We start from the raw sequence: 26,850 nt of genomic DNA, 5'->3' as shown, positions 1-26,850 counted from the left end.
CCCCAAAAAACGACGCTTCGAAGGCTTCAATTGTTGCCATGGTAATCAACGCTCAAATCAGCAATCGACGCTTTGTGTTATTGTTTTTTTCTTTCCTCCTCTCCTCTCCTCTCTCTTTCCATATTATGCACAGCCAGCATGAGGTGTAGCTTTGTGAGACAGTCCCTACTTGTCCTTCGGGCCAACACTGTTTTGAACACGGGGAACTCACACCGGCACGCGCCGTGAGCACAAACAAACACACCCAACAGTCAGTAGCCACACAGATGGTGAGCTGTGGTCTGCGGAGCTCATGTTGTAAACATGAAACTTCTTTCCAACCCAGTGTGAGTAACGTTACAAGTGTTCAAGTGAATTCAAGTTGTTTAATTAGTTTATAACATTATGAAGTAGCAGCAGTCACAGATACACAGCTCTCACTGACGAGCTCAGAGAGCAGAGGGAAATCCGCTAACGTTACGCTGAGCTCGCCTGAATAAATACGCAACATTTCGTGGCAATTTAAATAATACCCGCACGTCGGACTGAGAGCAGTTGGATGAAAATCGACCATCAGGAGGACAGATGAGGAGGTTTTTGTCACGAGAAGCCTGGAAGTAAGTTTACTATGAGGCGCGGAGCGGACGGTGCTGAGCTGAGAGTGCTTTCAACTCTGTGACTCTACAACATGTTTGTTTGTCCCTGAGCGGGATCGCCACAGCCGAGAAAGCGCACAACGCTACCGGAGATTCTCTTTTTTTGGTGACACCACCGACCCCCGAGACCGGCGTCGATTGTATCTCACGGAAGCGTCAACGCTCTAAATATGGTATTGGGGACAGCCCTAAGCGGTTCGCAAACATGTTCACGTCAAGGACCCCTAAACTGACACAAATTACACCACGGACCCCCATTCGATAATATTTTGTTCCAGGGTCCCCTATCTGATACAATTTTTCCTTCATTACATAAAGTGTATGAAACCTAAATAGTCATACATTGTCATTATGTTACATATGGATGGAAATTATGTTACATATGGATGGAATTATAGTGAAAATAAATGATTCCCCTTTTTGCTGGGGACCCCCTGGAACCCCGTCAAGGACCCCCGGACCTCACTTTGAGAACCACTGCTTTAACCCATTGATACCTGATGCAGCATTTGTGTGTGTATCCCTTTAAGACCGCACACACAAATGAGGGATATACACGCAAATGCTGCATCAGGTATCAATGGGTTAAATGATATAATTCAGCAAACTCTGACTCCACCCTCTATCACGTACTCAAGTAGATTGTGGATATTTATAAATAGTGATGAGTGAAGAGCATGTTAGAAGAGATTTCTTACCTGAGACAGGGTAGCATCCGCACACGATTTCCTGGCATCCTGAAAGACAACAACAGAGTTAAACCTCCTCTCAGAGAGTGACTTCAACTTCAACATCAGTGTTTAACGCTCGTATCTGTCACAACTAGGGATGCACCGATATGAAAATTTTGGCCGATGCCGATAACCGATATTAACATTGCTGTTATGGCCGATAACCGATATTTACCGATGTCGATATGATCTGTATAAAACCACATTTTTATGATCATCACATTTTGTACATACTGAAAAACACATGTTAACACTGAATTTGAAAAAGTTATGCATTTCTTTATTTGCAAAGCCTTTGGAAAAGCCCATAAATCATAGATTTACTGCATTATTTCATATCAATGTGAAGAATTTGGCTGATAATGATAACCGATATTAACATTGCAACATCTGACCGATACCGATATGACCGATATGTTAAAAAAACGGCCGATACTGGCCGATACCGATGTGATTGCCGATATATCGTGCATCCCTAGTCACAACCTAACTTGACCTTTGTGTGGTCATACTTATGGGTCATCTCCAACATATCCTCATCGTATTCTAGTTCCACAGCCAATGGAAGTTATTATAAACTATTTTGCTGGTTTCTTGCTTTTGTTTTGTGGGTTGTAAAGTGCTTTGCTTCAACCGTGTTGTCTTTAAATGCTACTAGGCAGCGCTCGATTCTACCTTGCCCGCCCTGCAGCTTGCCAAGCTGGCCCTGCAGCTCGCATACACAGCCGAGCTGCGGCCTCGCCCGCAGCTCGGCTGCTGCGTGGCCTTGCCTGCCCTATTGGGGTACGCGTTACATTCAATTTCATTCAGACTGTCTGGCTCAATCACCGCCATTTTTCCCCCGGAGCGAGGGAGGGTGGGAGGAGGGAGGGTGTAGTGATGCACATTAGGGCTGTGGCGATTCACTTATCTCCCGATTCGATACTATCACGATTCTTGGGTGCCGATTCGATTTATATTGCGATTCTTAAGTATTGCGATTCTACGATTATTGCGATTCGATATTACGATTTATTGCGATTTTTGTTTATTTTTTTCTTTTATTTTTTCAGTTTGTTTGCTTTTTTACACTAGATTAGAACATGGGAAAAGTTGAATCATACACTAGAGACTAGGGATGGGCATTGTAAGGGATTTAAATACTCGAGTACTCTCCTTCTGTTATGAAAGAGTACTCGAGTACTCCCCCCCCCCCCCCCCTCCCCCCTCCCGCCCCGGGGGAACGACACACACACATGAAAGATCCTAAGTTTGGTTATGTTAAGCAGTTACCATTAGCATTCGCCAAATGCCTGTGATGAGAGCAGGGGTGATCTGCTTTGTATGGGGCTGTTCACAGCAACTTCACACACATTACCAATTTTGCATGGAAAAAGCGCTGCCTGGTGCACTTTTTAGTTTTTACAGATTGACTGTGATAAGGTGATCCGGTGTTAGCCTACCTCAGTAAAAGTAATTCCCAATACATGTCGGTAATCATTCCATACTGCTTCTTGATCACTGTTAAGTAAATCCACTTATTAAAAACTCTGGTGTTCTGCCAAAAAGTGATAACTGCAAACATGATAACTGCAAACAGTAATAATGTTCGCTAACGTTAACCGCAAAAACCACCAACAACATCCGTGATGTTGTGGAGTGATGGTCCCCGCCCGTGGTGAAACACGGAACGTTTGGCTATGGTAAACAAAGTTACTGTCAGGGGTCCGTTAGTCAAAGTGGTCCGTCCGAGTAAAAAACATCTAACGTTACCATCTTTGCTTGCACATCTATATATAAATTGGCCATGAACGGAAAACAACTGCAATCAAATCTTGTTTATTTTACATCTGCTGAATATAGATTGCGTTAATATACATGGACGTCTGTGTTGCTGGCGATTCGCCAGACGCTGTTAACGTTAGATCGGCCATTTTTTTTATAGGGGAGGGGGGTGGGGCGAGTACCCGGACAGCGGAAACGGTACTCGAGTACTCTCGTTACAAACGAGTACTCGAGTACCCGAGTACTCTCCCCCATCCCTACTAGAGACTGTATATTATATATCATGAGTAGGGCTGGGCGATATAGTTAAAAACAGGGGCGGACTGGGATCATAATTCAGGCCGGGCATTAGATACCAAGCAGGCCAGGCCGATATGGGCCAACGCGCGTGAAATTTGGGCCGTTTGAAGCCAGATTTGGGCCGTTTGAAGTCCAATTTTACAATGAGATGCACCCACTTTAACCCTGAAGTGTAATTATTACTTCAGACTAACTAATAAAGTAATAAAACCACTAGTAAACCAGTAGGCGGCGCCTGGCCTGCTGTTCAGTGAGTGGCCTGACTGCAAGCACCCAAAAAAAAAAAAAAAAAAAAATTAATTTGCGATTATCGATTCTGGAATAAAAGATCGATCCAAAAAATCATGACATTAAAAATCGCGATACTTAGGTGAATCGATTTTTTCCCCCACCCCTAATGCACATACAGTAGTGGCTGATAGAGCGTAGTGGCACAGTGCGCTCCAAGCAGGTCGCGAGGCACACATCATCCAATCAGGGTGCATTCCCTGGCAATTCACATGGACGCACATTGCTACGACCAGCGTAGTTAAGACCAGACGTAAGCCCTGTTGGTGCAACAGGCATAAATCCACTCTAAAGACTGGTCTTAACTAAGACCGACGGAGGAGTTACGACCAGGCATAGTTAAGAGCACTTGGTGCAACCGGCCCCAGGTGTGGTCCTTGAAAGAGGAGCGCTCTGAGCGCATCCTTACCATAGAGAATGAATTGCAGAAAGGCACTGGCAGCTTAAATACACACGTTTTATGTGCACGGCCGCTTACACAGCACAACACCAGCTAACATGTGAACAGTACGAGCTTTACACAGCACAACACCAGCTAACATGTGAACAGTATGAGCTTTACATAGCACAACACCAGCTAACATGTGAACAGTACGAGCTTTACATAGCAAAACACCAGCTAACATGTGAACAGTACGAGCTTTACATAGCACAACACCAGCTAACATGTGAACAGTACGAGCTTTACATAGCACAACACCAGCTAACATGTGAACAGTACGAGCTTTACACAGCACAACACCAGCTAACATGTGAACAGTACGAGCTTTACATAGCACAACACCAGCTAACATGTGAACAGTACGAGCTTTACATAGCACAACACCAGCTAACATGTGAACAGTACGAGCTTTACACAGCACAACACCAGCTAACATGTGAACAGTACGAGCTTTACACAGCACAACACCAGCTAACGTGAACAGTACAAGCTTTACATAGCACAACACCAGCTAACATGTGAACAGTACGAGCTTTACATAGCACAACACCAGCTAACATGTGAACAGTACGAGCTTTACACTAGGGATGAAACGACAACCGGTTAATGATAACCGTGATAAGATTCCCACAATAACTGTGATCAAATTGCTTACGATAACCGTACACTTTGAAAAACATGGTGAAACATTCCTGACTTTCCAAGCTTACTGCCCCCTGGTGGCAATATCCATTTGGATGACTACAACTACATAGTTTTAATGGACAAAAAAAGCAGGACAGTTGAGAACAGTGGAGGACTTACTCTGATCTGGTTCTTGAGCTGATCAGCCTCCTGGCGTAACTGGTCCAGTTCGCTCATTTTCCTCTGCTAATGGTCTGCTTCGCTCCGCCGCCTAGACTTGCTGATCTAGAGGAGACAGAAGAAAATCCACAAGCTCAACACAGTGACAACATATTAAATGATTCATCTTCTCATCAACACAGGGACAACACATTCATCTCAACACAGTGACAACACATTCAGCTCAACACAGTGACAACAATCAGCAGTACACATACAAGTCTCTCAGACTCAAACAGGCACTGGGTTGAGGTTTTACTCTGAATGTTGGCGTGCCTGCATATATAGCAAATAAAGTCTTGTCAAATGGACACTTGTAAAGATGCAATATGGATTGGAGAGTCTTCCTTACTGAATTTATGGACACAGCTACTTCAACTAATTCCATCTCAGGATCACACAGTTCACCTGCGATCCAACCTGTAAGGCCCAGGCCAAGTCACAGCAGCCCAGCACTTTCTAGAAGACAGCTCAAGACTTGTCCTCACCAACTTGAAACGGTTACCTAGCAACAGCCACTCCAGTCGGCAGCTAGTTTAGGCTTAATATAACACTTTTTCTTTTACAAAGATGTTGAATCCGTTTTCTCTCCCCTCCCAAACACCCGCAGACCCTCGGTCAAACGTACGGCCACTGAGCGGCTGATACGTATTCCTCAACAGCCAAGACAAATAAATAAGTCAATAAATCCTAAAGAAATCCACTGGGCCAGCTGAGGACAAAACGTACCCCCTTTCTGAGCGTCAGAATGAAGCAAGGCTTACAGCGTGGAGACCCAAGGAAGCAGAGAGGAGGGCAGAGTGGATTTCAAGGTGCCGAGGTGCTGGGCAGGCACTGTGTGTCAGCAGCGCTCTGGCCTCTGGACTCTAAACTCTCCTGGGCCAATGTCATCCTGTAATCCTGGCTGGGGACACAGTTGATTCAGCTCCTCCAGACAAATCCGGTTAAGACAAAACCTGCTGATGATCCTAAAGGCAGCGGCTATCCCGCTGACCCCAATCCCCTGGTGGACGCCCTTAGCGCTGACACTTTCACTCGCCGGGGGGAAAGCAGACGAAATACTAAAACAAACACTCGAGTGGGAGAAATAGCATTGCGACACTGTGAGCGCTGGGTTACATAGTGGCTTGGAGGAATGTTGGTTACTGGTGGGCGACAAGCTTGTGACGCAAACCGCCGGTGAACACTGCATCAATCAAAACGCAAATATCCCAACTGCCTAAGTGCAAGTATACGAGCAAAAGCAGCTGACGTTAGTTTACAAAATGGTGGTCCATCGCAACTGTCCACTCTCAGTGAGTTTTTCCCACTGAAGAATTGTTTTCCCGTGTCGCTTCCACCTCTCCGCCCCGGGCTAAATCAACCCCACAATTGTGTCCAACTAAATGAATTTCCTCTACTAAATCTGTAAGAATACACAGACCTCCTGTCAAATGCAGGTTAACCAACATCTGTACAACAACGAGAGCTTACCTCCCCCTTTCTCTTGGCTTTGATACTGGTCCTCTGTGCTGGGCAGTGTTGAGACCTTCTGAATGAAGATCCTTATCCTTCAGGTGCCTGGACATCTCAGTAGCTACCTGGCTGTCACCTGATTGGCCAGTGCGGCTAAATGGGGCTGCATCTAAGCAATGCGTCTTAAACCCCCTAATCTTGTTGATAAAAACATCTCACGTCTCACGTCTCTAGTCTGCTCTGTTATCAGCCGTCTGTGTCAGAGGCAGTTGAGTTTCGTTCACCTGCTGGCGGCCTTTTCAACAAAAAAGTGTTAACTTCGTACAGAGAAAAACCACCTGGCTCAAAGGTGAGCGCAACATAGGTGATCTAGGCTGAGAAAATACGTTGCAATTGTATTGGTTGGCCAAGTGTGGTTCAGTGCAGTGTAGGAATTTCACAACAGACGTTCTGTCCATCATGTGCCATGTATTATTAACCCTACTGCCAAAATGGACCAGTCCGCTAAAGCTCCGTGCTATATAATCATAGAAAAGTGTGCAACCACCAAGTCACGGCTGCAACAATAGCTTGAGAAATCATTTGAACCAACTCTATAGAAACAACAAAACTTTTGTAAAGTTGCCAAATGGCAGACAGACATGTTCAAAACTACTGCGTTCTAACTTCTTATGCCACTGCAGTTTCTGTCATCCACGGAAAATGGACTCACTAAGCAATGGCTGGTATCAAAACCACCACCCCTGTCCAACCTGAACCCAATAACCTCGGCTTATTATAGAGACACTGCATGAAATAGGCCACGCCCATCATTGGGGAAAGCTCTCCATTCACCTCCATACACCAGCGTCACTTTCCTTGAATTAAACTTGGCTAAAAGCTGTTGACATGGAAGTTGGAAACCCTCATCAGTGTTTTGCTTGCACCTGTGTTTACCCTGCCTTTTCGACACAAAATGGCCCCCGTGAAAAGGATCTATGGCGGAGGATAAATACAGTTCTGTTGTATTATGATTTCATATGAAGGAAATTCATTTTAAATGTTGATTACATGATGTGTTAACATGATAAAGTTAATTGTACTTTCATGCCATTTGTGTTGTTTCTCAAGGGACATTAGACTTTAGCCATGTGCACATAACCTAGTAATTTAGGCGTAATCTAAAACGTCCCGTTTAAATGAGGTATTTATAAATTAATTCCTACTCATTGGCCTTCGTGCGCGGCTAGGGAATCGCCTTGCTCCCGTAATGCCAGAATTCCAAGCCTGGGTCAACGACGGCACGTAATGATTACAGAGACGTGACGTGTGGGATTTCAACTGGCACACTGCAAAAGCAGGCAGTATTCTGCACTGGCATTGTTCTCAGTGCGATGGTAGCAGAGGTGTGCTTCAGAAGGCTCTGTGCTGCTGGTGGTGGGAGTGTTGAAACCACTGGCAGGCAGCCCCACCGATACAGCCTCCACGCTGCTGCCTTCTCTTCCAGCTGGCTATTTATAGACAGGTGGTGGGGGAGGAGGGGAGGGGAGGCGGGGGAGGGGAGGGGAGGCGGGGGAGGGGAGGGGAGGGGAGAGGAGAGGAGAGGAGAGGAGAGGAGGGGAGAGGAGAGGAGGGGAGGCGGGGGAGGGGAGAGGAGAGGAGAGGAGGGGAGGGGAGAGGAGAGGAGAGGAGAGGAGGGAGGGGAGAGGAGAGGAGGGAAGCAGACTTCACATTTTTCCAGCAAGCTCTATCGGCTCCCTACATCTCCAGCACAACGCACTGACAGGGAGAAAGGAAGTGTAACTTGACTCCACACACACACATACGCGCATGCACACACACACACACACAGGCACACACACACACAGGCACGCACGCACACACACACACAGGCACACACGCGCACACACACAAAATAGGGATTTCTCTATCCAGTAAGGCACTGTGCATACGTACATGCACCATTCACTTTCACAGCGTACAGGCTCGTCAGAACATAGGTGGGATGGGTCAGCCTCAAGCCACAAACATGCTTAGGAGTTTAGGACAGTTTAGTTTCGACAGACGTACTCCAACGTCAGCTTAACGAGGGCATCCCAAGGGGAGCCTCCAGCAAAGATGAGCCAAATGTGTGATTTCAATGACTAGAAACAGTTAGCCCAAGGTGAGAACGTAGTGCATCATCTTGCTCATGGCTTTCACTCTCTGCTGTTATCTCCCCATCTTCATAGTACACTGCGCTGTTCACTTTTGGTCAGAGTATGAGAGATCAGCTCCACTAATGTTGCTTTTACCACAAGACACCAGCTGAGGAGAAATGCGGTGACTCTTGACTACTACTCTGAATTGAATGTAAGACCAGATAAATAAATAAATCAATAAATAAAGCTAGCAAAACCTTTGAACACAGTCAACGAAGTTCTGAATCTATAAATGGGCACTATAATAAAAAGGACAGAAAATGATGTCCAAATGTGTTTAGTAAAGTATGCATATTGTAATAATCACCCAGCTCTGTACCATTAATTAATTATTCATCTTTGAGTGGATCTACAGTGCAAATGGTTGCATGGTGAAAAAAACAAGACCGCAAAATATCTCAATTTAAAAGCGAAAACGTGTCTTAAATCCAGTTATGAAAGACTTACGGTGGATATCTTGTTGAAAAGGTGGGGGGGAATGGTTTAAAAAGGTTTAATAACTAATGACTGTGAAGTGACTGAGGCAGATGTCATGTATCGGTAAGATGTAGGCGTGACTCAACAAATTGACAGGAGTGGTTTGGTGGAGTGCCAAGATGATGGCAGTTTTTGGGGTCAAAGAGAGAGACTCCACCCCGATGACGTGAGACTGTGAGCGGGGAGGTTCTGGTGCCCGGGAGGATACAGGCGAGGGAGGGGTGAGACTGTGAGCGGGGAGGTTCTGGTGCACAGGAGGATACAGGTGAGGGAGGGGTGAGTCTGTGTGCGGGGAGGTTCTGGTGCACAGGAGGATACAGGCGAGGGAGGAGTGAGACTGTGAGCGGGGAGGTTCTGGTGCACAGGAGGATACAGGTGAGGGAGGGGTGAGTCTGTGAGCGGGGAGGTTCTGGTGCACAGGAGGATACAGGTGAGGGAGGGGTGAGTCTGTGTGCGGGGAGGTTCTGGTGCACAGGAGGATACAGGCGAGGGAGGGGTGAGACTGTGAGCGGGGAGGTTCTGGTGCACAGGAGGATACAGGCGAGGGAGGGGTGAGACTGTGAGCGGGGAGGTTCTGGTGCACAGGAGGATACAGGCGAGGGAGGGGTGAGACTGTGAGCGGGGAGGTTCTGGTGCACAGGAGGATACAGGCGAGGGAGGGGTGAGACTGTGAGCGGGGAGGTTCTGGTGCACAGGAGGATACAGGCGAGGGAGGAGTGAGACTGTGTGCGGGGAGGTTCTGGTGCACAGGAGGATACAGGCGAGGGAGGGGAGCTGGAGGACAGAGCCAGATTAAACTAATGAGAGTGAACAAGCAGAGGACGATTGGGACGGGAGCTGATAATTAACCCCTTGGTGAAAGGGACCAAGGCATGATAAGCTTCCCAGCATTAAGAACCCAGCGGATGAGGCCAGCACCTCATCACCTTGCTGGATGAAGCCAGCACCTCATCACCTAGCTGGATGAAGCCAGCACCTCAGCACCTTGCTGGATGAAGCCAGCACCTCATCACCTTGCTGGATGAGGCCCACGTGGCATTTCACATCAGGTTTAGAATCGTGGTCAATCTGTTAAGTCACACAGAAAAGTGAATTTCGACATCAGCCGTCTCAGAATGTTCTGAAATGGTTTCTTTAGTTGTAAATGATTTTAAGACGGATCTCGAACAAAACATTGACACATTTGGCTGACCTAATATTCCCAGGCAGACTATTGCACATTCTGGGAGCTGCAATGAAGCAGGCTGCCCGTGGCCCTTGGCAGAGGGGACCATGGGACTAAGGGACCCGTCTGTCCGTGGCCCTTTGCAGAGGGGACCATGGGACTAAGGGACCTGTCGATACTGCATGAGTTCTAGGATGTAGGCACTAGGCAGGGGTGAGAGACCGTGCACAGCTTTAAACACAAGCATTACCACAGTATTTTAAAATTAATCCTAAAGTAGGTGTAGAGATGCAAGGATCGGAATGTCGTTTAATTTCGGTCTTTACATTTTAATAAGAAAATGTGACAATTTTGAATTTGATACAACAGTTAAGGCCTAGATCTATATTTTGAACCATGCATGCTATGAGCCTATTCATTTTTTCTTGTGACAATGCCAGAGTTGCTTAATCCCCCAATTGTATAAAAGGTTGTGGAAAACTCTTAAATACTGCATGTGTCTGAATAAAGTGTTACCATTCATCTAAAATATGTCATCAAGCTTAAATTGTGAACTAGAACAATGCTGCAGGGCGAGTTCAACATGAGCACAAAGAAATAGACCAGAAAGATTTATTTGCCCTTTTTCTTGGTTTACAAAAGAAATTGATAAGCATTCGGCGAATTTCGGCCACAAAAATGATACAGTTCATTGCTTTAACAATATAGCGAAGAACCGTTCTCGATTTCCACGCTGGCCTATCCACAGCCTAAATTAAATATAGGCCTTTCTTGACACAGACTAGTCAACTAACCGTTCAGACAACCAATGTACTAGTTGACCTTGACAAAATTGACTTCAGCTACATGATGATGACCAACTAATTTTAAAACAAGTGAAACTTGTTTGGTCATTCGTATATACGGTATGTAAACACTGAATATCCCCAAAATATTCTGTGGGGCCCGGAAAATAACTGAAAAAGTGCAGAAACCCTGGCGAAGAATGAGTTAATGAAGAGTGCTGACAATGCTAGCATGCCATTTATACAAAACTGGAGGACAAGAAACTTTTCTCCAAAATCACAAGTAGCTGGCAAAGAAGAATAACAGAGCCAATTTGACAGAGAGGAAATGTGCCTGATGATGGAGCTGGCTCTTTGAGAGAACTCTGACCAGGCACAGATTTGGTATTAGCTGGACAGGAAGATGCTGCATGTATTAAGCATGACCCAGTGTAGGGAGAGGTGTGGTACAGAGGGTGCTCTTAATAATGTAAGACCTCCCCTCTGCCTGCATGCCCCCCTGCTAGCTCTCTGCTAGCTCTCTGCTCTGTACCACTGCATCTTCCAGCCCTTGAGCATTGAGCCTGTGGTTGATTTGCTGCACCTAGAAAGCAGCAGCAGGGTTTGTTGCAAGTCAGTCAATAGCTGGCAGTGGCAGTGCCTGGGCTGCTATCACCTGTGTCAGCAGCAGCACTGCAGCGCACTCAGTGCCGCACAGCCTCTCTGAACGGGCCTTTTTCTCTGTGAAGGCGTTCTCCCCTCGCTGCTCCCATCTCTCTCTTTCTCTCTCCTTTCTCACTCACAACTCTCAGCGGATGTGGCAGCAGTGCATCCTTCACAAATATGATTTATTTGTGTGTGGTTTCTATTAGCACTGCCTGTACCACCACACGTGCCAGTGTTCACTACCACCACACCTGCCAGTGTTCACTACCACCACACTGATAGTGTTCACTACCACCACACCTGCCAGTGTTCACTACCACCACACTGATAGTGTTCACTACCACCACACTGATAGTGTTCACTACCACCACACCTGCCAGTGTTCACTACCACCACACCTGCCAGTGTTCACTACCACCACACCTGCCAGTGTTCACTACCACCACACTGATAGTGTTCACTACCACCACACTGATAGTGTTCACTACCACCACACCTGCCAGTGTTCACTACCACCACACTGATAGTGTTCACTACCACCACACTGATAGTGTTCACTACCACCACACGTGCCAGTGTTCACTACCACCACACGTGCCAGTGTTCACTACCACCACACCTGATAGTGTTCACTACCACCACACCTGCCAGTGTTGACTACCACCACACCTGCCAGTGTTCACTACCACACCTGCCACTGTTCACTACCACCACACCTGCCAGTGTTCACTACCACCACACCTGCCAGTGTTCACTACCTACCACCACACCTGCCACTGTTCACTACCACCACACGTGCCAGTGTTCACTACCACCACACCTGCCAGTGTTCACTACCACCACACCTGCCACTGTTCACTACCACCACACCTGCCAGTGTTCACTACCTACCACCACACCTGCCAGTGTTCACTACCACCACACCTGCCAGTGTTCACTACCACCACACCTGCCAGTGTTCACTACCACCACACCTGCCACTGTTCACTACCACCACACCTGCCAGTGTTCACTACCACCACACCTGCCAGTGTTCACTACCACCACACCTGCCAGTGTTCACTATAGGGATGCAGGGGTTAACCGGTTTGACTATTAACCACGATTTAAAACGTCACAGTTATATAACCGCAGAGGCTCCGCTACAACGAGTGTTTTGTTTCACAACAGTTCGTCAGTTTAAAACTCCCGTGAAGAACCTGTCTCTCTCGCTTCGTTTCCCGCACGGACTATTTAGCGGAGGCACCAAACACAGGCAGCTGCCATGTCTCCCAGTAGTAGTCAGTCGGTAGCCTAGCCATGGACGCCAGCACCAAAATAAATGTTGCAATACATGTCCCGCACGGTTTCTGAGATTAGGGGAAAGTCTGAGCTGGTGTTACGTTAAACCAAACATGGGGAGGAGGCAGCGGATTTGTTTACCGTTAACATACAGTCAATGACGTTAACGTTAGCTGTTGTGGCTAATGTTAGCTAGCTGGCCATGGCCTAGCGTACATAGTTCAACAGGCAGCGGTCCTCGAGCTCGTTGTGACCAAACATCCCCGCATTTAAAGCACTTCATGCTCCCAGAGCTGGCGTAAACCATAGAGAACCTCATGCTTTACACAAAAAGAAACATCAAGGGTTTGTGTCAACTCCAAAAGCAACCCGCTAACGTTACATGTAGGCCTAATAACGTGAAGCTAACGTAGCTAGCTGCTTGGCAGTCATGATCTGACTGAGACAACGAAAACAAATGCGCACATTTACATAACAAACACCAGTCAACACCACAGAGTGTCCTTTCTTTAATCTAGAGGGAGCATTTTCCAGTAAAAAGTGAAACGACACATGATGGCTTATAGTGAGGCTTTCCATGCCTGCCCCATCATCACTGCAATAGAACTGACCCCAATGCAAAATTCAGACGGCCCATTTAGTTGCCAGTAAGATGCCAATAAGTTACTATGCCTTTTGTGTTTTTTCTGCAGACTAAGCAGCTAGACTTTCGCTTCTATAAAATAATAATAAAATATTTTTTGTATTGACTATTGTGATACACTTTACTAAAACAATCATATAAGAAATGTTGTTTGTTTTATGTTCACAATAGTGATGTCAGTTAGATTTGATTAGGTCAGAGCCACATCTGAGTACATCTGCCCTTTCTTTCTTCTTTTTTTAATCCGAAGGCAGCAACTGTTAAGATTGTGGGGGAAATACAATAAAACCTCTATTTAAAGAATGCTCATGTGATTTTTATACGTCCATAACAATAATCATGAAACCGTGATAATCGTGGTTTTTTCTCAGACTATAATCGTACATCAAAATTTATAATCGATGCATCCCTAGTTCACTACCACCACACCTGCCACTGTTCACTACCACCACACCTGCCAGTGTTCACTACCACCACACCTGCCAGTGTTCACTACCTACCACCACACCTGCCACTGTTCACTACCACCACACCTGCCAGTGTTCACTACCACCACACCTGCCAGTGTTCACTACCACCACACCTGCCAGTGTTCACTACCTACCACCACACCTGCCACTGTTCACTACCACCACACCTGCCAGTGTTCACTACCACCACACCTGTGTCACTGTTCACTACCACCACACCTGCCAGTGTTCACTACCACCACACCTGTCACTGTTCACTACCACCACACGTGCCAGTGTTCACTACCACCACACCCACTGTTCACTACCACCACACCTGCCAGTGTTCACTACCACCACACGTGCCAGTGTTCATTACCACCACACCTGCCACTGTTCACTACCACCACACCTGCCACTGTTCACTACCTACCACCACACCTGCCAGTGTTCACTACCACCACACCTGCCACTATTCACTACCATCACACCTGCCAGTGTTCCCTGCCACACCTGCACAGAAGCAACAGTTATTGTGCCACAAAACCAGAAAGCGAAGAAAGGCAGAAAACAATCTCCCTTCAGGATGAAGCTCCATAAAACAGCTCCAGCCTGGTGCGTCAAAGCGCTGCACGCGGAGCGGCTATCCCCCCGAGCTCGATGTGCTGTCACACGGACTTATTGACCGTCACTCAAAGCTGAAGGATTCTTTTCACCAGATGCTGCTAAACGCACAAAGGTCACTTCTCCTGTCAGGTAGATTAGTACTCCACTTTGTGAGCCCTCACACCGTGTACATTTCAGCCATCAGATATGCCCCCAGACCTCCAGACATCAAGCACCAGAAGCCTCCACCCCCCCCACGAGCAAGACGAGAATGTGACCCGCACGTCCCCTCTCTCCCGAGTGTGGGCTGAATCTCTCCCTCGCTCTGCTGGTACAAAAACAAATTTTTCTCTGCTTTCTGGGGACAGACGGGCATTTTCGGTGGAAACTACCTACATGCAAGTGTCGATAACTAAAGAACGGATGAAGGCAGAAACAAACTTTTTTTCTATGAAAGTCGAGGCCCTCTTCTTTCTTTTGAGATATTCAGTGTTTACATAAAGTCATAGAAAAGAAAATATTCTGTGGGTCTTGGAAGAGGAGTGAAAATGGTCAGAAACCCTGGTGGGGAAAGAGTTAACTCCAATAATGTTACTGCTATCATGTGACGCCGACATAAGAGAGGACACAGCAATAACACGGCAACACAGACACCTCTATGCCAGCAAGATGTAACTGAGCTGAAGACTAAAGTATCTCCAAAATAAGGACATGTTGTTTGAGTTAGCCAACTGCTAATATCACTAGCTCACTAGTCACTACTATTACTTAGTAGTAGCACTTCATGGTTCATGGTCCAGCACAAGCTATGATGGAATCTGGACCGCCATGTGTATCAGTCTGATATCCCATCAGTTATTAATAGCTGGCATATTGAAGCGTACAAGATAATAGATAGTGCAGCTCGCTGCGTGCTGCGGCACTCTCCTCTCACAGGCACTGAGTGAGTTGCTATGGTTACGGGGTGGGGACGCTCTGTGTGTTTCTGCCCCAGAAGCCGCACTTCAAGCTGAAGTCAAAAGGAACTCGTCGTATTAAGTTGTCAAGCTAGGCGAGGAAAGACCAAAAAGACTTTTCCTCCGAGTGTCGTGAGGCGTCCCGGACGCCCCGACGCTGCTCTTTGATGATGTCACACTACACAAGAGGTCAAGACGGCCATTCGTCGTTCATGACGGCCATATTCAGGCCCTGACGCTGGAAATGTGTCACCCAAATCCTTTTAATATGGGGCCGATTCATGTCGTCTGAGCCCAGCATTAGATCAGGCACCAAAACACACTGCCCATTTGATATGCCAAATTTCAATGAGATGGTCAAACAAAACAATACCTAGGTAGGCTGCATTAATTAGATGGTCAAACAAAACAATACCTAGGTAGGCTGCCTTAATTAGATGGTCAAACAAAACAATCCCTAGGTAGGCTGCATTAATTAGATGGTCAGACAAAACAATACCTAGGTAGGCTGCCTCAATTAGATGGTCAAACAAAACAATACCTAGGTAGGCTGCATTAATTAGATGGTCAAACAAAACAATACCTAGGTAGGCTGCCTTAATTAGATGGTCAAACAAAACAATACCTAGGTAGGCTGCCTCAATTAGATGGTCAAACAAAACAATACCTAGGTAGGCTGCCTTAATTAGATGGTCAAACAAAACAATACCTAGGTAGGCTGCCTTAATTAGATGGTCAAACAAAACAATACCTAGGTAGGCTGCATTAATCAGATGGTCAAACAAAACAATACCTAGGTAGGCTGCCTTAATTAGATGGTCAAACAAAACAATACCTTGGTAGGCTGCCTTAATTAGATGGTCAAACAAAACAATACCTAGGTAGGCTGCATTAATCAGATGGTCAAACAAAACAATACCTAGGTAGGCTGCCTTAATTAGATTGTCAAACAAAACAATACCTAGGTAGGCTGCCTTAATTATATGGTCAAACAAAGCAATCCCTAGGTAGGCTGCTTTATCAATGAGATCGTCAAACAAAACAATCCCTAGGTAGGCTGCCTCATAAATGAGATGGTCAAACAAAACAATCCCTAGGTAGGCTGCCTTATAAATGAGATGGTCAAACAAAACAATCCCTAGGTAGGCTGCTTTATCAATGAGATCGTCAAACAAAACAATCCCTAGTTTGCCTCATAAATGAGATGGTCAAACAAAACAATCCCTAGGTAGGCTGCCTTATAAATTAGATGGTCAAACAAAACAATCCCTAGGTAGGCTGCCTTATAAATGAGATGGTCAAACAAAACAATACCTAGGTAGGCTGCCTTATAAATTAGATGGTCAAACAAAACAATACCTAGGTAGGCTGCCTTATATATGGCAGGGGAAAGCACGGGTGTGACTGAGTGTGGCAGCGTGGATGGCAGCCAGGCATTACCCCCACCATCCCTGGCCTGGGGTGAGGCTGCACTTTGCTGCCTTGATACAGCTGGAGTGCTTTTCAGAAGAGCACTCTGTCTGGAGAGAAACCACCTCATTTCTCTTTCTCTCCTCCATCTATCCATCCATCCACCCATCAAGTGATAGAGATTGTACGTAATATTTAAATGGAGATAGCCCCTCCTCCCTCCCTCTCTTTTGCTCATTGAACTAGAGAACTGACGAGTCGACCGGGCCACTCCCTGTATTTGAGAATACTTTTAATTGAATTCAACTAAATCGTACCGTATAGGCGCTGAAATGAATCGTATCAAATTAGTGCTAAATCATTCTCTATAGAATAGTTCATCATATCGTCTGAGAGGGAAAGACACACGCCCCTATTAAACGTGGATGTCGATAATCTCAGATTTGTATGTTTGTCAGGTTTGTATGAGACTTTACAAAGGCTACGGCCAAAACCGTTGTCAAATAAATGACACTTTCTTGCATCTGGAACCAGAGTATGTGTGTATGTATATATATATATATGTATATATATATATATATATATATATATATATATATATATATATATATATATATATATATATATATATATGACCTAGTTGTAAAGGAAAAACAGGTTAAGTCCCCAATTATAGAACTGTGTCCCAATTATAGAACTGTGGGCCAATTGTTGTGGCAATGTTCATTTGTTATGCTGTGGCATTTTTTTCTTTTTGTGCTGTGGGCTATTCACTAGTCTTTTGTATGGGCAAATCAAATGAATAAATAGGTTCAATAGCCTCAAAACCTGAACTGAAGTCTTTGGGCTGAAAGCCATTGCTGTATCTGGCAACCTGACCCTCCAAAGATATAACTATCAAGCTGGAGTTATTCAAACCAGTAGTCATGATTAAACTAAAAGGTATCCTGTTCTACAGTATGTCCCTAGCAAAGATGGCATAAATGGGTTTTCAACATTTCCCCGATATGTTAAATCAGAGCAGCATTATGCATAAAGGCTGAGCTGCGTGAAAGCATCTAATGTAATGTAACCTATATACAAGTAGGTTCTTGGCATACACACCTGGGGGGTATATAGGACTGTTGGGCAGAGGTCTGCCTCACAGCAACTGGACAGACTGTGTGTAAGAGAGAGTGGCTGGGAGGAGAGGACAGACTGTGTGTAAGAGAGAGTGGCTGGGAGGAGAGGGGAGGGGGGGACAGACTGTGTGTAAGAGAGAGTGGCTGGGAGGAGAGGGGGGGACAGACTGTGTGTAAGAGAGAGTGGCTGGGAGGAGAGGGGGGGACAGACTGTGTGTAAGAGAGAGTGGCTGGGAGGAGGAGAGGGGGGGACAGACTGTGTGTAAGAGAGAGTGGCTGGGAGGAGAGGGGGGGACACACTGTGTGTAAGAGAGAGTGGCTGGGAGGAGAGGGGGGGACAGACTGTGTGTAAGAGAGAGTGGCTGGGAGGAGGAGAGGGGGGGACAGACTGTGTGTAAGAGAGAGTGGCTGGGAGGGGAGGGGGGGACAGACTGTGTGTAAGAGAGAGTGGCTGGGAGGGGAGGAGGGGACAGACTGTGTGTAAGAGAGAGTGGCTGGGAGGAGAGGGGGGGACAGACTGTGTGTAAGAGAGAGTGGCTGGGAGGAGAGGGGAGGAGGGGACAGACTGTGTGTAAGAGAGAGTGGCTGGGAGGAGAGGGGGGGACAGACTGTGTGTAAGAGAGAGTGGCTGGGAGGGGAGGGGAGGAGGGGACATACTGTGTGTAAGAGAGAGTGGCTGGGAGGAGAGGGGGGGACAGACTGTGTGTAAGAGAGAGTGGCTGGGAGGGGAGGGGAGGAGGGGACATACTGTGTGTAAGAGAGAGTGGCTGGGAGGAGGGGACAGACTGTGTGTAAGAGAGAGTGGCTGGGAGGAGAGGAGGGGACAGACTGTGTGTAAGAGAGAGTGGCTGGGAGGAGAGGAGGGGACAGACTGTGTGTAAGAGAGAGTGGCTGGGAGGAGAGGAGGGGACAGACTGTGTGTAAGAGAGAGTAGCTGGGAGGAGAGGAGGGGACAGACTGTGTGTAAGAGAGAGTGGCTGGGAGGAGAGGAGGGGACAGGAGGAGGGAGGCTAAGTGCTGTGGGGAAGTGGTGCATGATGGTGAATGCAGCTGAACCAGGTCACCAAGAGGGCCGGAACAAGAGGGCCGATGATGCAGTAAGAGAAGGGAGAACGGGATCGCTCGCAGACATTCTTTAAAAGCCCCCATCCAATCTCTCTCTCTCTCTCTCTGTGCCTCAGTGTCTCTCTCTCTCTGTGCCTCAGTGTCTCTGCTGAATGCAGGCTAACAGTAGCATTGGGGAGGAGGAGGGGAATCTTGAGTTTCCCTGCATGATTATGATGAAATTGGCAAATTCGATCAGACAGACAGACACTGCCATGGCTGTATGAAAGGGACGACTGATGGCTGAGAGTCACCGCGATCCGGGCCACAGCCATGCCCCCCCCCCCCACAACACACACACACAATGCAGATACAAACACCATCTGCATTACATCCTTGACCTAGACCAGAGTACAGGCACACTCACCCAGTTTAGCCTATAATCATTCTGTTGGTTGGTTGAGTTGTGGATTTCAATCCTGTTCCAATCCAGTCATAATACTGCAATTCAAATGTAGTATTATGACATAATATGACTGAATGTCCCTTCCAACACAGTCTCTGCACTGTTCAATTGGATTAGGGTAGGGCAACAAATTTCAAAAAAAATTATGATCAAGATCGACTTCGAAAGTCGAAAATCTTTTTTTTTGTATTATTTATATATTTTTTATTTTTACCCGTGCCTGTCTCTTTAAGAATGACACGTTTGTCCATGTGACGTTGCCGTAGGAGCTGCGCACCAGAGCTGTGCACTGTACCCAGTAGCTCTAGAAATGCTAGAAATGTAGTAGAAATGGTCTTAAACTGTCTATATTACAGCAGCACTCATCCACAAGGAAAAGGTTCCAAGGCTTTTTACTGCACGAAGAAAAGCTGATATTTCGGTCTACTGTTCCCTGGGCCATCTCGGCGCTACGCTAATGCTAAAGTTGCTAACGACCAGGGTTGGGCAGTAACACGTTACTGTAATTTGTTACCTTTTCAGTAACAAAGTAATATAAGGTGTTACAATAATTTTGTAATTATATTACAGTTACTAATCCAAGTAACGCATGTGTTATGGATAGCCTAAGGCCCTGTATGTAAGGCCCTGTATGTAATGGCTAGCCTAAGGCCATGTATGTAAGGCCCTGTATGTAATGGCTAGCCTAAGGCCCTGTATGTAAGGCCCTGTATGTAATGGCTAGCCTAAGGCCCTGTATGTAAGGCCCTGTATGTAATGGCTAGCCTAAGGCCCTGTATGTAAGGCCCTGTATGTAATGGCTAGCCTAAGGCCATGTATGTAAGGGCCTGTATGTAATGGCTAGCCTAAGGCCCTGTATGTAATGGCTAGCCTAAGGCCCTGTATGTAATGGCTAGCCTAAGGCCCTGTTGCCTTTTTGCTACACTGAAAGTAGAGCAAAATCCTGGGGCTATGAATGACATGCAGCATTCTGCTACACAACTCCCTAACAGTTTAGCTGCGTGCACAATCCATCTGACAGAAGACACACACACACACACACACACACACACACACACACACACACACACACACACACACACACACACACACACACACACACACACACACACACACACACACACACACACACACACACACACACACACACACACACACACACACAAAATCATCCTGGATGTTGGAAGAAGCGCTGGCATCTCCTTTTCCCTTCAAAAATGCATCTTTTCTTTATTTGTGCAAAAATAAATTGCAGAGAAAAATCTGCACCAACCAAACTGCAATCGCAACATTCATGGAAAAACAGCGATAAACAAAATGCCTTTTTTGGTCCATATGACACAGCACGCACTTTGCTTTATTTCTTAGTCATTCTCTCCATGTACAACACTATGATTTAGAGTGGTGCTGAAAGACCTGTTGCCTTCAGAAGTCTAAGCTTCTACTATAAACAAACAGCCCAACAGCTCACAGTTGGGAAAAGAACAACATTATATTGAATACAAAATGAACTAAAATTCTCCCACTCCATAATTATGGCTTAAAAAGCAGTAATCATCTACTGGCGGAAATCCCAGATCGCCGCCAGAATCGAATAAATTGTTCCTTGCCCCGAGGCCAACCTATCCACCAAATTGAATGGAAATATGTTCATACATTTTTCACATATCTGCTGACAGACAGCCCGACTAACAGGCAAAAACATGACCTCTTTGGAGGAGATCATATTATGCATGCATACATTTAAAAGCAACATTTTGTGGATCATAAAGCAGCTGGTTGATAGCTTGTTTGCTAGCTGTGTGGCTATATTTGTTTGCCGAGCCACAGGTGAGCACCAGCATTGCCGGCAGTTGAAAGACCAACAGGTCGGCTAGTGTTGGAGTCTGACTCGGGTGATACTGCACATTCACTCTTTGTTGTCATTATTTAGGCTGGTGACATTTCGCAGTGTTGGGTCTGTGATTTGCCAGATTTGAGATCACCAAACATTTCTACAGGACGGGGCTTGTCTCACTTTTCTTCATCAAAACCTCTTTACTCTTTGAGCTTTCTTTCTCCAGGCCAGTTCATTTTTATGACTTGCAAATCTAGATGCACTTGTCTTATCAGCAGTTACTTATTGTACAGTATTATCTTCTTCGGTCAGTCACTCTGCATGGATGTGTACCCCACCAGTGTGCAAACAGCCGTCTGATTGGCTGCTGGTGTCAAGTTTGTCTGCGCCCCAAAGTCCACACTTTGGCTGTGCGCTGGCTGAAACATCCATTCATAGGGAACTCTTTACATCACATACTGTAGGTAAAAACAAATAAAAATGGCGCGTAGCACACACATGCGGGCATTAGCAAAAATATGCTATATCAGACATGTTTTCAATCTATGTGATGCCACATAAAAGCCATTGAAAGCTCAGGGTTTAGACGGGAAGGGTTGACCCATAGAATAAAGGCTCTTACAGAGCAACATTGGAGCTATATGCATGACGCAGAAAGCGTTCCACATCAGCGGACTTGGGGCCAGGGGCGATGCGCGCCTGGTGAGACCTTTGAATTGCCTGGAAATTCCATCAACTGTAAACTTGAAATTCCATGACTTTTCCAGGTTTTCCATGATATTCCATGCATATTGGGATGGCAAAAATGTATATATATATATATATATATATATATATATATATATTTTTTTTTTATATATTTTTTCCAGTCACATACATTAACAAAAGGTATGGTTGTTTGTGCTTGGGACAGCTTTTACATACAGGAATGTAAAAGCCTTAGATCAAACAAAGCCGAGTTCAGGCTAGCAGCCAAAAGCCAAAAGCATGACTTTATTTCAAACACAAAATACACTCCTTTGATTGCGTTAATAAACATACCCCTCCCCCGAGTGTTCTCCGTCACAGCTTCCAAAAGAGAGGAACAAGTGTGTGTGTGAAGAGTCACATGACGCGTCACATGACAGCCAGCGCACTCCTCTCGGACTCAGTGACTGCGGCCTTTCTTCTTGTACAGAAGGAAGAAAACTCTTTCCGCGTCATCTGGGGATTCAGGTTTGGTCACATTTTCCCTGTGGCAGCAAATCTAAATAGAAAGCAAGACTGCCTCTATTCAAAGCGGAGCAGCCACTGAGGTTGCAAAGCACTGCCAGCAGGGCTAGGATGCTCCGATCGATCGGCAAGCGATCGCAACCGGCAGATTTTCAGCGTAAATATGAGATTGGAGAATTCTGGTATTGCTTTATTTGCGCCGATTGCAAAACCGATTGATCATGACGCAAAATATGTGAGCGGAGTTGTGGTCATAACAGTCGCATGCAAAACGTCTCAGTGGCGTCATTATTACAAATGTGTGAGAGAGATACAACACATGTCATCTTGCCAGGATAAAATACTACTGCAACTACTGTAGCAAACCTTGTAGCCGAGCAGGAAGACCACAGCTCCGCTCGTCATTCATGTCTTCACATGTTCACTACTTGGTTTGGTGAGCTGCTTCACTGAGGCTAGCAGTAACAGTAGCTCTTAACGTAACTTTTCAATGCAGTTAGCTTGCTACATGTAGCATTAGCTACTAAACAGCTCGTTAACATTAGTTTGTTTTGCTCGTCTTTACTCATCTTATCCTAGTAATAACATCACAAAATAATAATGTAAACAATGGTTCGGGAAGTCAAATGTTAGCTAGTTGCATTGCACCATGAACTAATGCTATCAAGACCGCAAGAAACTGAGTATCTTTGGAGGGTCAGGTTGCCAGATACAGTGAAGTTTTCCAGCCAAAGACTGTTCAAAAACTGTCAAAATGCACACAAAACCACCCAAGCAAATTAAGGTCTATGGAAACAACAATTTGGCAACATGGAGCCTGAGGCATCTGCTACCTACAAACCCAAAGCAAGCGCATGGTTTTGTTTACAATCATGTAAATATTGAGGTAGGAAAAAAAAGAAAACGTGGATACATTTTAACCAGGACTTTGATGGATGAAATGCATGTAAGATGGAAACTGTTTGACCTATAATACCATTATAAAAGCTGCTATAATGGGGGAAATGACATAATGCTGCTATAGCCTACCAGCTGCTATCAATAAAATAAACAAAAAAATGCTACACAGCAGTATGGCGCTGATAGAGGGCAGGGCTACGCAGCAGCATGGTGCTGATAGAGGGCGGGGCTACGCAGCAGCACGGCGCTGATAGAGGGCGGGCCTACTAGCAGCATAGCGCTGATAGAGGGCGGGGCTACGCAGCAGCATAGCGCTGATAGAGGGCGGGCCTATGTAGCAGCATAGTGCTGATAGAGGGCGGGGCTACGCAGCAGCATAGCGCTGATAGAGGGCGGAGCTACGCAGTGGCAGGGTGCTGACAGATGTGTGTGTGGGTCACTAAACGGCCCTTGCTTTGAGTATTCAAAACAGTTGGCAAAACCTTGCGGCCACGGATGCAGAGCAGTCAGGACCTCTAGTCAAACTTAGCAGGCGGGAAATGGTTTTCACCAACACGTCACTTCAGAACAGCAACACATTGCAAAGTGGGAAAGCTTTAACTATTTTCCATTGTGATGTTGAGTCTGGTGGAGATGTTGCCTGGGTCCATACTAGGGCGGTGAATCTTCACTGGCCTCACGATTCGATTACGATTCATAGGTCAACGATTCGATCCCCACGTCCGCATTGCGATGCATCGATTAAACAATTAATTTCTACACCCCTAGTCCATACCTTCCAATCCACCCACTCCACTTAGTTGAGTTTTGATTCGGGACCACGCATTTGGTGTACTAAGTGTAGAAAAGAGCAATCTGTGTAACCAGCATTACATGTTGTTACCCTAGACCTCCATCACTGGTCGTCAACTTAATAATAATAATACATTAGATTTATATAGCGCTTTTCTAAATACTCAGTCGCTTTACACACAATAAAATAATTGAATAGATACAGAACATAAAAGAACATAACGATAGTAATAGCAATAAAACAGAGTATGTGATTTAAAAATGGATGAGTTGTGATGATGGAGGGGAGGATGATTAGCAGGTGAAGGCGAGTTTGAAGAGGTGGGTCTTGAGGGCCTGTTTGAAGGATGGTAGAGCGGTTGCCTGACGGATGTGGACGGGGAGGGCGTTCCAGACGGAGGGTGCAGCATCTGAAAAGGCCCCGTCGTCGCTCCAGGCCCGGAGCTTGGTCCATCAAGCTGTTAGTGTCAGCGGACCTGAGGCGACGGGTAGGGGTGTGGCGGAGGAGGAGGTCGGAGAGGTAGGGAGGGCCCAGGTTGTTGAGGGCTTTGTAGGTGGCGAGTAGTATTTTGACGTCTATCCGGTGTTTGACTGGGAGCCAGTGGAGTTTGTGAAGGACAGGGGTGATGTGATCTCGGCGACGGGTGGAGGTGAGCAGGCGAGCAGCGGAGTTCTTCTGGACATATCGCAGTTTATTGAGAATTTTGTTTGTACAACTTGTACACAACATACCGTGAACGACTAGAATGACCCCTCACTCAGCACAGGCCTAGCCGACCTGACAAGACTAGAGAGAGCCAGGGAGGAGGGGCTTGCTGGACACATGTGGTGACCCATGCTAAAAATAAACGCATGTGCTTGTTTGTGTTTAAATATACCTGGCCCTCTGGGGGTCAGCCACCGGCTTATGACACCCCTCCCCTTCTGCCCAATTCAGGCTAAATGGCAGTGTTGCTATGGGTGGGGGGGCTATTCATCAACATGGCAGAGTCCACGCGAAGCCTTCAACTGCCACTTAGGATTAAAAACACAAAGTAGTGTGCTGGTGATAAAGTCCCATATGAAGCGTGGTGCTGATGGTGTGTGTGGGGGGGGTGTGGGGGGGGGGCCCATATGAAGCGTGGTGCTGATGGTGTGTGTGGGGGGGTGTGGGGGGTGCTGATGGTGTGTGTGGGGGGGTGTGGGGGGTGCTGATGGCGTGTGTGGGGGGGTGTGGGGGGGGGCTGCTGAGGGTGTAAGGGTAAGCAACAGTGAGTGGGGTTGAGGACAGGGTTTAAGAAGAATAACTAATGAATACAAACCAAGCTATTTATGAGTAACGCTGGGCTAAGGATGGGTATCGTTTCCTATTTTTCCAATACGGTACTAAATCAATAGTTTTCAAACTGTACCGGTGCCTAAACGGTGCCCGAACAGAGACTTTTTTTTATATATATAAAGTGGATTTTAAGTGGATTTTAAAGAGGCTTTCAAGCAGCGCACTCCAAACGATAATGTTAGTGAAGGTGCGTGTGGCGGCGCTTTTGGAGCACCGGGGGGCAGATGTTTCACTCAGCAGCTGCAGTCGCAATTCGGGCGGTAACGTAACGTTAAGTATTGCTTGTAAAAGGTACTGGTACATTACCATAGTGGTTAGGGATGCACGATAATTATCGGACCGATAGATTATCGGCCAATATGGTCATTCTGCGTTATCATTTATTATTCTAATAATGACATTTTTGCCGATAAATAACAGCCGACAATACGAGGCCATGAGGCTTTGCTTTTGCCTCAGAAGCGGAGCTGTTGTCGCATGCTTGTGACGTCACAGCTGCGACTGCGTTAATTTACGTTAGCTGTTGTTGTATGGCCCATCTCCATAGGTAGCACACTGTGTGCTAGAAGTAAAGCTCCAGATCTGAGTGATCAATTCTTTACGGAAGCCACCTGATGACATAGAGATACAATTCTGATGCAAGCATTAGCTCCGAGGTTGCCTAGTATGCTGGGCGACACACCCTGACGAAACCGTTTCAAAATCCGGTACACAGCTCAAGAAAGGCTCGACCACAGTACATCAGTACTCCACTGACAATCCCAAGAGCAAAGTAACGGAAGCCAAAGTGCAGAGGCTGCTGCTAATGGTCCATTTAGGTTAAGACACAGAAGAAACTGGCTGATGAAGACAACATTGTGGGTGAGCTCAACTTTGCCTTTAAGAGCACACAACAACCAAGCAGGGCCAAGGCACTGTTAGCAGACACATTAGCACCCATTTTCTTTACGACTCTTCTATTGAGATGATGGAATGAGGAACGAGGAGGACCGGTGTCTGACTCTTGTATTGAGATGATTAACGAGGAGGACAGGTGTCTGACTCTTGTATTCATAGCTTTCAAGGGGCGTTACGTGCTGCCGGGAACGCCCACCTGGCGGTCAAA

At 46.3% G+C, this 26,850-nt stretch overlaps 1 protein-coding gene across 1 annotated transcript in view; it reads right to left on the bottom strand.

Moving 5' to 3' along the window:
- The window catches only part of LOC310781499 (guanine nucleotide-binding protein G(I)/G(S)/G(T) subunit beta-1-like), a 63,613-nt gene that overhangs the window by 25,046 nt on the left and 11,717 nt on the right, over positions 1–26,850 (bottom strand). Inside the window, exons 2-3 of the mRNA XM_083642139.1 lie at positions 4,965–5,069; positions 1,334–1,372 (exon numbers count right to left, since the gene is read on the bottom strand). Coding sequence (XP_083498265.1) covers positions 1,334–1,372; positions 4,965–5,021 — 96 coding nt within the window. The 5' untranslated portion in view covers positions 5,022–5,069. The remainder of the gene's footprint in view (positions 1–1,333; positions 1,373–4,964; positions 5,070–26,850) is intronic.

This window comes from Poromitra crassiceps, assembly GCF_964638095.1.
Source record: "Poromitra crassiceps genome assembly, chromosome: 8".
NCBI classification, from domain to species: Eukaryota; Metazoa; Chordata; class Actinopteri; order Beryciformes; family Melamphaidae; genus Poromitra; species Poromitra crassiceps.
This window is presented reverse-complemented; position numbering and strand designations above follow the sequence as displayed.